The following is a 12,859-nucleotide window of genomic DNA, read 5'->3' on the forward strand; positions in this document are numbered from 1 at the left end:
GAGAGAAGATTGTAGCATGGATTTGGTTTCCTCCTCTTAAAGGAATGGTGAGAAATAAGGCTGGAATGAAGAACCTGGAATGCCAGAGCAACAGCCTAAACCTTTAAGACCTCTAAGTAAGGTGATGGGTGAACGGCAGTATGAGTAAAGTAAGGTTTGGGAGGAAAGAGACCAATCTGGGGAGGCGAGAGTGAAGGCTGTTAATAGTCCAGGCAAGAAAGGCAATATAGGGTCCTGAATCAAGCAAGAAGTAATAGGAGTAAAAAAAGTAGAATGGACACGAGTTGTGCAGGTCAGAGGTTTCCAGTGGGGCTGTGCAGAACAGAGGAGTTGCAAGTTATGCTGGGTGGGGGTTTCATGGGTTTCTTCTAATGCTTTTGGCCCATAGGATACAAACTGTTCTGTACCTCTTCAAAATAATAGCCCCTGGTGTCTACTGTCTCTTTCATGAAACAGAAATTATGAAGGCACTGTATCTTTTAAAAAAAATCCCCTTTTGTAGCACTTCCTTAAAAACAGCTATTTAATGCAACTCTGCCAGTGAGTTCTTGACAGTTCTGTCCTAACGATTCTGATATTAATGAAACATCTTTGCAAAGGGTTGAAGTGTCTTCCTGGTAAGTGTTTAGCATATGTTTTTCAAAATACCTTATAATAACTGTTAATTTTCTCCTTTGGCCTAATGAGTGTTTCTCATTAACTGCTTATTCCGATACAAGAAATATTAAACAATTGAAGTGATCAATAATGTTTTCAAGCTTTTTTTACCCCTTTGGGTTTGCTACTTTTGAGAGTTGTGGTAGTTTTGTGGGGTATTTTAGATAAAGAAAATAGCCTCATTTAAGTATTTAATCCAAAGTACAACACTCATGTATTTGTTTTGGTGCCTATGAGTCAAGGCATAATTGATTGAAAGTCATTGACATGGCTATTTAAAAAATATGTATACTGATAATATTCATTAGGGACTATAAACCAGTAATTTACGGATTTTTTTTTAAGTTGTTGCTAAATTGTTCAACATCTCCTACATGGGAAACTGTATATTTTTTTAGTTATTTTCCAGCTTTATTGAGATATAATTGACATATAATTTGTGTAAGTTTAAGGTGTGGACATGATGACTTGACATACATATATTGCAAAATGATTACCACAATAAGATTAGTTAACATATCCATTACCTCACATAGTTACCTTTTTTTAATGGGTTTTTCTTTTCATATTCTCTTTTAACTGATGTGATATAGTGATTTCGAAGAGCAAACTAGAATTTCGATGTCTGACATGTTATATTGATGTATTATGGATATATATAATAATAACATTAGATTATATTATCTCATTGTATTATGCCGTGTTAAATATTAAGGAGTAAGCTCATTGTGTTTGCAGGATAAACGTTCAAAACTCATATAAACAGAGTTGCTTGGTGTGTTTAAATGAAATGATAAGCAATGTTGGACCCATCACAGGCTCTTTCTTATGTCGATTTGGGGTTTTTTTGTGTGTAGTTCTATAAAACAGTTAAAAAACATTTGGTGTGGGTCTGTGTGATAATCGTTTATTTAAAACAAAATCTAAATTACTTACAGAGATTAAAAAAAGTAGATAATGTAAAAAACTATAGACCAGGGTTCTTTTCTTTTTAATGTTCTTTTAAAAAAAACGTTTATTTTTCCTTTTTCTCCCAAAGCCCCCTGGTACATAGTTGTGTATTTTTAGTTGTGGGTCCTTCTAGTTGTGGCATGTGGGATGCCGCCTCAGCGGTGCCATGTCTGCGCCTAGGATCGGAACTGATGAAACCCTGGGCCGCCGAAGCAGAGCGCACGAACTTAACAACTCGGCCACAGGGCCGGCCCCTAGACCAGGGTTCTTAAGGCAAGCTTTTAGAAACTCCACAGATGGGTTTAATAGGGTACATTTTATTTGTAACGTAAATCTACATTTCGGGAGGGAAAAAGCATATCTTTCATCGGATTCTCAGAAGGCTCTTTGACACCTGAAAAGCTAAAAAAAAGAAATCACTGTTATAAATAGAGAGCTATGCTGAGGTAAAAAAGATTTTGTTTTTCAGAATTTTAAAATACTTCAATACTAAAAACATTTTGAAATACTTAAATATACTCCTGTGCTAGTTCCATAGATTAAGCAGTTTAGGTAATTAACTCCATTTTAACTTTTAAAAGCGTTGTAATGAGAGAAAAGCAAAAATAAACTTTTTAAGAAAGAAAATTTGCCTTTGCCCAAGAAAATTCAGGTGGTGCTTTTGGTTTTTATATTTTCTGAAAATAATTTTTGAGTAAGATATTTTAATTCAGAGGCAAGTTAAATAGAGACACTATTTAATTTTGTTTTTAAAACATTAATCTTTTTCAGAACTGTCAATTTATTAATGAAGCATGGTAAGTTGGCATTTCAAAATCTTCACTCTTCCTCCATTTTGAAAATAAAATATACGGATCATATTAATAAGGGTATGAAATGGTTTGCAAAACAGTTCAATTTTAGGTCTTGGAGACACGCTTTGGAAATTAAGAGCATTTCATTTTTAAGTAACAATTCAGATTCTGTTTGATTAAAGATATTTCCTTGATCCTTTTTCCAGATCAGTCTCCAACTATACAACTACTTGCTAAAATTTTGCAAGAATGTTCAATACTATACTATAGAATGTATACTGCTCTCTAAATACTATATTACGTGGCAATGGATCTCAACCAGGGTTGGTTTTGTCCCCCAGGGTATATTTGGCAATGTCTGAGACATTTTTGATCGTCACAACTGTGGGAGTGCTACTAGCATCTCATGGATAGAGGCCGGGGAAGCTACTAAGTATCCTACAATGCACAGGACAGCCCCCCAAAAGAGACTTAGCCAACCTAAAAATGTCAATAGTGCCATGATTAGGAAACCCTTCTTTATATCAGAAAAATTAAGTTCAATTGGTAATTTCATAACTCCAGAGTTCTGCCATTGTTCTAACAGGCTTGTGTTGAACAAGACAAGCTGGGACAAGCATTTGAGGATGCTTTTGAGGTACTGAGGCAACATTCAACTGGAGATCTTCAGTACCCCCCAGGTAAAGATGTCAGTCCCTTTCTTCCTCTGGTACATCAGATGGCTTGTTGGTCACATAAACATGTAAGAATAATGACCGGAACAGAGAAGACCATCTTTGCCCAATACATCTAGAATTGATTCTAATGAAGGCAAAAAGCATGCAGGGTTACCCAGCATAAATAAATTTAAAGTATCACATGTAAAAATTCAGAGGATGTAGAGAATGACATTCCACACAGAAATACGAATCCATATAATTATTTGCTATTAAGCATATCAGATTGATATTTATCTAATAGATAATTTTAACTGTTCAGAAATGGCTTTTCAATTATTATAATTTATTTTACAGACCTTCCTCCCATCCAAGAGATATTCTACATGGAACAATAAATATTCTTCTTCCTCACCCATTTCCCTACAGACTGTAGAATGGTAGTCTAGGTGCGATCCAGATATTTTCCTATTGAAAATAGGTGTAGGGGGCAGTTGCAAGGTAAAAGAAATCAGGAGATCCCAGCCTCCCTGGAGTTGCTGTAATATATAAAAGAGTTTCCGTAATACCAGCATAATGCAATAAACACCATAGGGAAATGCGGAGTGAGAAGAGAGCATGAGAAGGGAACACGGGGAGGAGCAATTGCAGATATAAATATATATAAGCACACACACACACAAATATAAACTTTGACTTTTTCAGTTTCTTCCTCTTGTTTTTAAATTAGATTACAAAAATTACCTGGCCTTCATCAACCACTGTCATGTCAGAGGGAATTCCAGCTGCTGTGCTGTGCTGCCGGTAGAGGAACCTGTCTATAACTGGAGAACAGTAATAGTGAGTACATGTACCAGGAGACCTTCCCTCAGGAACAGGCAAATTTCACATGTACACCAGCATTCCACTTGGTGTATGCTAGCAGAAACCCAGCTTAAAGACAGCCCTGACTGAGCATGCTTACTCAGGGTCACCAGTGGTATGAATCTGACAGGCAAGGCGGGTGATCATCAGCAATGCCATCAAGAAGGAAACTGCCCTCCATCATTACTCTTCTTCCAGCTACAGACTGGTTTGAATGACTTCTGTAAAGAGGAGGTGTTTTTAGGGTTCTCACACCACTTCTCCTTAGTCCTTCTGGAAAATTGCAGCAAAGTTATTGTTCCCCTAACACCCATAGGGCAAAGGCCCAAACTTCTGTACTGGCTTTACCTACAATTTTGTATTAATCTGCTCTGTTTTCCCTCCGGAGCTCAGAGTCAGCTACATGTATGGGACCAATTCATTTATATTTTAGTAGCCTCCTGCAAAGGAAAGTGTCCCCACCACCTATCTCTCCATTCATGCATTCTTTTACATTGTTTTCTTTGGTGAGGAAGATTGGCCCTGAGCTACCATCTGTTGCCAATCTGCCTCTTTATTTTTTTTCTCCCCAAGCCCCAATGCATAGTTATATATCCTAGTTGTAGGTTATTCTAGTTCTTCTATGTGGGGTGCTGCCACAGCATGGCTTGATGAGCAGTGTGTAGGTCCATGCCCAGGATCTGAACCTTTGAACCCTGGGCCACCAAAGCAGAGTACACAAACTTAACCACTCTGCCACAGGCCAGCCCCTACGTTGTTTTCTTTTTCCTTTTTTCTTTTTTCTTTTTTCCTGCTTTTTTATCCCCACATCCCTCCAGTACATAGTTGTATATTTTAGTTGTAGGTCCTTCTAGTTGTGGCATGTGGGATGCCACCTCAACATGGCCTAATGAGCGGTGCCATGTCCGCGCCCAGGATCTGAACCCTCGGCTGCAGAATTGGAGCACGTGAACTTAACCACTCAGCCAAGGGGCCGCGCCCCCCGCCCCATTATTTTTTTAATGTTTCCATTTTATCATCAGTCTTAATGTAGTGGGGTATAAATATGAAATGGTCTTTCTTTTTCTTTAGTCATTACCTTTAATCATGCCATGTCAAATGTCCTTTTCCTGACCCTGTAAATTGTTCTGTCAGGGCCTCTCCACAAGGCATTTCTTTGAAGAGGGAGTTTTGGTTCAAGCTTAACCTCTTTTGCTTCCACTTAGGGTTGCCAGGTAAAATACAGGATGCCCGATATTTTTAGTCGCTAAATCTGGCAACCTTACTTCCACTTCAACTCCCACCCCGTAGCATACATGGGACAACGTTTTGCCTGCTTGATAGCCCTCTTTTATGAGGTGTAGTAAGATGACACAAGTCCAGTCCCTTCCACTGTGTCTAATTAACCCATAGAGATCCACATATCCTTCCTGTAGGTAGGTAATGGTAGGAGCTCAGGTTGCTTCCTCCTGTCCCCTCTCTTGGCTCTGCCCTCCCTTGGCTGCCATCTTTCTCTTCTTATCTCTTCTTTCCCAGATGGTCATCCAACTCAGGAATGGAAACCCATCTTCCCTTTTTGCTGGCACCTCAGTTTCTACCAATGATTCTTTTGGATCTTTCTTTCTCACTGGGCATTTTTAGGGAGAAGGAAGGAAGCACCCCCCTCTCCTTTCTCATAGGGAAGAGAGGATATGGAACTCCTCACACAGCCAAAGATTACCCTCCATCTCTTGGTCCTCTTTTTATATGGGTTTGATGCTAGTTCTCGGCTGGGATATATCTGGCTGCAGTTGAGGGTAGTGCTTTCTAGAATTTGGGAGATGCTTAGCACTTCTTTTGCCCTTAGCTTTTGACTTTAGCTACCAACTAGGAGGTCACATGGAAAGCCCCACTTAACATCCTGCTTCGTTATTTATATAGAACAGTGCTGCAGACCTCTATTTTGAAGGAAATATTCATCAATCTCTGCAGAACATCCCTGAAAACCAGCTAGTACAACCTGCTGTTCTCCAGCAAAAGGGAGGAAAAGGTATGTGGATTGATCCATCACTCTTTGTATAGGTAAAAGAACCAGCTCTTCCTCAAAGCAGTTTTAGGTGGATTTTATATCTGAGTTTGGAATTGTATTTGCAAAATATTCTCTTATCGTGATTGAGGATAATTTAACTCTGACGGACGGAACCACTTCAAGCTGTTCCTCTTGGGGGAGCCTTCTCATTGCTTCACAGAGATGTTCTGAAGCTGCAAAGTGTCACTTTGCCCAAATAAATCTCTATTCAAGAATGGTGTATACACGTTTTAGGTATAGAAGGGGGAACTTTTCTGTAAGTTATTTTAGCAATCTTATTCGAATTGTGAAGGCTTCAGGATAGAAATCATCTTCTCTGTTAAGTTTTCTGAAAAAAATTTCCATAATAATTCGATATTTCATAAATTTGAAATCTTGATTTCATAAATTAAAGATGATGATGGCCTCACCTAACAGATGGGAAAAAGTGTTTAAGCGGGAGAGTAGCCTCTGATGGCTAAGCTATGCGCCACACATACTCTCATGCACTATTGGAGGGAGTATAAATTGGTACAAAGTTTTGTGAGGCAATTTGGCGATAACTATCAAAATTTTAAGTGTTCATATCTTTTGATTCTTAGGGACTATATAATTCAGGATTGAGTGTGAACTCTGGGTTAATTGTGTGAGCCTGGGCAAATCACTTAACCTTCTGTACCACAGTTTCCTTATTCAAAAAACAAATAATAATTGTATGGACATTCTAAGATTGCCGTAAAAATTAAACGAGAAAAACCATGTAAAGCATTATGCTCATAGCCCGGCACTGTAATAATTTCTTGAGATACCATGGATGCGTGCATATGTGCGTGTATGTATGTGTGTACATATAAGTGTATTACGATGTTCTTTCCAATGTTGTTTGTGATAGTAAAAGAATGGAACTCAACTACCATATTTGTTTGTGTATAAGGTACAGAGATATATATGACGCATCCCATTTTCAGAGTGCAATTTTTTAAATGATACTTTATCATAGTTATGTAAAGTTATTTTAAGTGAATGTTTTTTGGGAAAACAAGTTTTGTTCCTAGAAAACAGTATACTGTATCCTGGAATCATAAAAAAGTAATGTTCTAATCCAGCAAGGAATAAAATATGTAATCGCACAGATAAAATAAGTCTACTGTATCACTGAGTATTGGTATTGAATATTGAACTGTAGTAGTGATTTAACATAGGGAGAATAATACTTCTCCTCTGTCCAGATGTTTAGCTTGTTACCTTTTTTTTATAACTAACTACTAACTCACTCCAGGGTGTGATACCTGTATCTTTTCATTGATGTTTTGTGCTGTGGAGCTTTGCTATTAGGAGACATTTTATCTACCATTTTCTGTTTTGGGGTTTTGTGGGTTTTTTTGAGGAAGATTAGCCCTGAGCTAACATCTACTGCCAATCCTCCTCTTTGTGCTGAGGAAGACTGGCCCTGAGCTGACATCCGTGCCCATCTTCCTCCACTTTATATGTGGGATGCCTACCACAGCATGGTGTGCCAAGCGGTGCCATGTCCACACCCGGGATCCGAACCGGTGAACCCTGGGCCCTGAAGAGGAACATGCAAACTTAACCACTGCACCACCGGGTCAGCCCCCATTTTCTGTTTTTAGAGCTTCATATTCCGCCTGAAATAGGGATACATTTGAAACAGAATGAAATTTCAAAATGATTTTGGGCATTCATTATTGGGAGAAAAATAGTACATGTATAAAATGGAACATATATAGTTGTTAAAAGACATGAAGGCATACCTTATATATTGATACAGAAAGAATTCTGAAAGTATATTCACTTTTTTTGCATGAATCCTTTTTAATTCCATTATTCAAAAGTAATAGTGCTCATTATTAAAAGTTCAAATGAGGCTGGCCGAGTGGTGCAGCGGCACGTTCCGCTTCTCAGCGGCCCGTTCCGCTTCTCAGCGGCCCAGGGTTCGCCAGTTTGGATCCCGTGTATGGACATGGCACCGCTTGGCAAAAGCCATGCTGTGGTAGGCGTCCCACGTATAAGGTAGAGGAAGATGGGCATGGATGTTAGTTCAGGATCAGTCTTCCTCAGCAAAAAGAGGAGGATTGGCAGTAGTTAGCTCAGGACTAATCTTCCTCAAAAGAAAAAAAAAAGGGGGCCGGCCCCGTGGCTGAGTGGTTAAGTTCCCGCGCTCCGCTGCAGGCAGCCCAGTGTTTCGTTGGTTCGAATCCTGGACGCGGACATGACACTGCTCATCAAGCCACGCTGAGGCGGCGTCCCACATTCCACAACTAGAAGGACCCACAACTAAAAATATACAACTATGTACCAAGGGGCTTTGGGGAGAAAAAGGAAAAAAATAAATAAAATCTTAAAAAGTTCAAATGAGGGGCCGCCCAGTGGCGCAGCCGTTAAGTTCACACGTTCCACTTTGGCGGCCCGGGGTTCGCTGGTTCAGATCCCGGGTGCAGACATTTCACCAGGTGACAAGCCATGCTGTGGCAGGCATCCCATGTATAAAGCAGAGGAAGATGGTCACGGATGTTAGCTCAGAGCCAGTCTTCCTCAGCAAAAAGAGGAGGATTGGTGACAGATGTTAGCTCAGGGCTAATCTTCCTCAAGAAAAAAAAAACAGTTGAAATGATTTAGAAGTATGTAAAGAATAAGTAAAATTGTTCGTTTTTCTTCACACACTATGCCCCAGAAGTAACCACTGTCAACAGTTTGGTATTTCTTTTATCTATAACTAATCTCTGTATTCTATGACTTAATTTAAAGATATTTACTGAAAAAAGTGCAAAGTAGTGTGATGCCGTTTGTAATTTTTAAAGGATATGCATAAATTTATATATGCAAAAAAGAAAAAAGTATTTTCTAGAAATATGTAAGATAAACTGGAATTTTACTTTCACTTCGTGCTTCTGTTTGAATCTTTTACCATGAGCACATAACACTTTTATTTTTTAAAAATTAAAAAGGTAGGGGGCCGGCCCGGTGGTGCAGCGGTTAAGTTCGCACGTTCCGCTTCTCAGTGGCCCGGGGTTCGACGGTTCAGATCCCGGGTAGGGACATGGCACTGCTTGGCACACCATGCAGTGGTAGGCGTCCCACATATAAAGTAGAGGAAGATGGGCACGGATGTTAGCTCAGGGCCAGTCCTTCTCAGCAAAAAGAGGGGGATTGGCAGCAGTTCGCTCAGGGCTAATGTTCCTCAAAAAAAATAAAAATAAAAAGGTAAACATTGTTTTCAAAATTGAAAACGAATTTAAAAAGATGAGAATCCATTGTAATTGATTTGACCACTAGATGAGAGGCAGAGAATTTGTTGAAGGCTGTGACTTTAATTCATGATGTGTTTTTTGGTAAGTCCCTTTCATTTCTCAATTCATAAACTCAAGATAATATAACACAAAAGATAATCTTTGTAAAAACCTTTGAGGATTTTGGATGAATGATGACTGATGCAAGAGTATTACTCCCCAGAGAGTGTTTAAAGCAGTTTGGGAATCCAATACTCTACTTTCTCAAGGGGAAAATGGAATTTGGCCGTGGATTTTTTAGCTACTGACAGATCTGGTGGGGTGTGATATTTACCAACCAATTCAGAAGTCACAAAATGGGCTGTCACCTTTGTTCTCTGTGAGACCAAAGAAATTCAATCAACTGAACAAACAGGCCACTACAACAAATCCTCCCAAAGTTTCCTGTCTAGTTATTCTGAAATGTAAAGGGCTGTGTTCCTAAAGAGATAAAAACTCTGGAATTACCATTTTATTTCACGGCAATGAAAAATATCACAAGGCCCATTGTCATTGCTCATAAATAATATCAAAGCGTCATGAAGATATTTTGGCATTTTCCACTCCAGTTTTTTCTGTTCTTTAGTTTTCAAATAATTATGCAGACCCAGAATTAGCATTTTTACCAAAGTCTCTGATCTTGATTTCTCATAATGTTTGCATACTATTTTGCATTTTACAAAATGCATTCACATTTCTTGCCTCATTTGACTTAACTCATTTGAATAAAGCCCCTTCAAATGACTTCCCTTCTGGAAATGGCTCTTGAAGCTTCTCTTTAAAACCACTAAACTTTGCAGTCCATTGGGCTCAGTTTTGTTGTTCTGTAGAAAGTTTAGCATATGACATACAACTAGTAGTTAAGGTCCGTGAAGAAAGACTACGTGACAAATGGGAGACATGGGTAAGGCTCCGTGCTTCCCTTTTCCAATAGATCAAATAGACCTTTGACTTTCAAGTCCCATAAAAGGATGCCATAAATGCATTCCTAAGGGGGTGAGTGGGAGGAAAACCAGTCTCAGTGTAGCTTTTAATTCTGTAGTCATTCAACAAACTCTTCCTGAAGATGTTCTTTGCATACAGCCACGATGGGCTATGACATTGTTTTTCTCCATTTTAGGCAGGAAGAAGCTCCGACTGTTTGAATATCTTCATGAATCCTTGTATAATCCTGAGATGGCATCTTGTATTCAGTGGGTAGATAAAAACAGAGGCATCTTTCAGTTCATATCAAAAAACAAAGAAAAACTTGCCCAACTTTGGGGAAAAAGAAAAGGCAACCGGAAGACGATGACTTACCAGAAAATGGCCAGAGCACTAAGGAATTACGGAAGAACTGGGGAAATCACCAAAATCCGGAGAAAGCTAACTTACCAATTCAGTGAGGTCATTCTCCAAAGACTCTCTCCATCTTATTTCTTGGAAAAAGAGATCTTCTACTCACAGTATGTTCAACCTGATCAAGGATATCTCAGTTTAAATAACTGGAATGCAAATTATAATTATACATATGCCAATTACCCTGAGCTAAGTCACCCTGATTGCTAAATATACTCTTACATTTCATGATTTCCTGGCATCGGAAATCCCTACAAATTCCGGGATTTTTTTTCTTAAAGCAAATACTGAAGAGAAAAAAACCAGTTAACTTCATTGTTGCTATCTTTTATTAAATAGCATAATTTACACTAACTTGGTGAGATATTCTGCCAGTGAAAAATGATCAAGTCCCTTTTGAAAGTATAGACTAAGTGTCTTCGCTCTTGCTGTTGTCTATGCAATACTTTCTTCTAGATTAACAATGCCAGTAGAGATGATTTGGTTTGTATATTCATTTAAGTATTATTTTCCTGTCATAACACTCAGACAAAAAAAAAATCCCTCTAACGTATATCTGACGGCTTTAACAACATAACAAAAAATAATGGCATATGATAGTGTTCATGCTAAAATACATTCATGACTGTAAAAACTTCAGTGACAATCTATCTTGAACCCATGCACTTCAGACCTCATGGTCGGTGAGGCTGTGCTGCTAAAGAGACGATGGTCTAAGGAAAATGCCACTTACATTAATGATAATAAAAATCCAAAGCTTACACTTCCCACAAATCATTTTCTTGCATTTCTCTCTTCCTTCAGGTAGACCCAGAAGCTAACGTTTCTTGCTTTCCTGCCACTCAGCCACAGGGAGGTGCTTTCGCCCCATCATCTCCCTGGCCCAACCCTGTCACATGATCTCTTCCTTCTTCCCTTGAACTAGTCCAGCTGAGACCACACTGGAACAGTTGGAGGAAAAAAAAAAGGTCTTTAATAAAGGATAAAGACTAGCAAAGAATAAAACCAGAGAGGAACCAGGATTTAGGCAGTCTGGCTTGAAAGCTATGGTTTATCCTCAACATTCCATAAGGGACCCTGGGAAGAAACTCTTCACTTCTTACTTCCTGCTGGGCAGCTTCATGCATATGCCATCTATATTACCATGAAGCAGGAAAGCTTCCTAGACTACATGGCCATCTTCAGTTCTGGACAAGAAGGACTGGCCAGCAGGCCAAGATCTCCCTGATGTCTGCCCTATCAGATTTGCAGCATTCCCAGTCTGCCCTTTTCCTTTATCCTCTTGGTGCTCTTCCTTCCCCAGGGACTCTTTCTTTCTTTCTTTCTTTCTTTTTTTAAAGATTGGCACCTGAGCTAACACCTGTTGCCAATCTTTTTTTTTTCTTCTCCTCCCCAAAGCCCCCCAGTACATAGTTGTATATTCTAGTTGCAGGTCCTTCTAGTTGTGCTATGTGGAATGCCATCTCAGCATGGCCTGATGAGCGGTGCCATGTCTGCACCGAGGATCTGAACTGGCTAAACCCTGGGCTGCCATAGCAGGACAAGTGAACTTAGCCACTCGACCATGGGGCCTGCCCCACCCAGGGACTCTTAGGAAAGAACATGGCAGACCCAGAGTGACTAAATGGAGGCTAACTTGATATAGGCCATCTCTGCATGTAGTCTGGGTTTCTGTTATAGCCGAATGTTTGTGTCCTCCCAAAATTCATATGTTGAAATGTAACTCCCAATGTGATGGTATTCGGAGATGGGGTCTTTGGCAGGTGATTAGGTCATGAGGGTGGATCACTCATGAATGGATTTAGTGTTATAAAAGAGATCCCAGAAAGCAACCTTTCCTCTTCCACCATGTGAGGATACTGGATGACAGCCTTCTGTGAACCAGGAAGAGCCCTCACCAGACCCGAATCGGCTGGCACCTTCATCTTCGACTTGCCAGCCTTGTGAACTGTGAGAAATAAATTGCTGTTTATAAGCCACTCAGGTTAGGGTATTCTGTTATATCAGTCCAAATGGTAAGATAGTTTTAATTAGTACTAACATCAAAGTAAAACTCAGCATTCATACTCATTTTCCCACAAAGAAAGTATGCTTTAAAGAACATAAATTTTACCAAAGATTGTAAAGAGGAAATGGTGAAGAGGTTTCTAATATAAATCATTCAGCTAAAACCTTAACAAAATTCCATCAACATTTTACTTCTCCCCATATCCCTTCTATATTCAATGCCAGTTTAAGGGGTTCATCTTGACGGTTCTCCCAAAAGCCTCCATTCAACTCCAATTC

At 39.3% G+C, this 12,859-nt stretch overlaps 1 protein-coding gene across 1 annotated transcript; it reads left to right on the top strand.

Annotated features, from left to right (window-relative positions):
• The first annotated feature begins 370 nt into the window (after nucleotides 1-370).
• On the top strand, nucleotides 371-12,552 carry SPIC (Spi-C transcription factor). Its single transcript, XM_008527449.2, has 6 exons — nucleotides 371-617; nucleotides 2,380-2,405; nucleotides 2,989-3,082; nucleotides 3,789-3,898; nucleotides 5,822-5,930; nucleotides 10,356-12,552. The coding sequence occupies exons 2-6, from the start codon at nucleotides 2,403-2,405 to the stop codon at nucleotides 10,781-10,783; spliced, it is 744 nt and encodes a 247-aa protein (XP_008525671.1). The 5' UTR covers nucleotides 371-617; nucleotides 2,380-2,402; the 3' UTR covers nucleotides 10,784-12,552.
• The last annotated feature ends 307 nt before the right edge of the window (nucleotides 12,553-12,859 follow it).

The sequence above is a fragment of the Equus przewalskii genome, chromosome 29, assembly GCF_037783145.1.
Source record: "Equus przewalskii isolate Varuska chromosome 29, EquPr2, whole genome shotgun sequence".
NCBI lineage: Eukaryota > Metazoa > Chordata > Mammalia > Perissodactyla > Equidae > Equus > Equus przewalskii.

Excerpts from the sequence above, each read along its gene's own strand:
- SPIC (XM_008527449.2), top strand. Across the intron at positions 3,899-5,821 it reads ATAACTGGAGAACAGTAATA|AACAGTGCTGCAGACCTCTA; the intron begins GTGAGTACATGT and ends TTATTTATATAG. Across the intron at positions 5,931-10,355 it reads CCAGCAAAAGGGAGGAAAAG|GCAGGAAGAAGCTCCGACTG; the intron begins GTATGTGGATTG and ends TCTCCATTTTAG.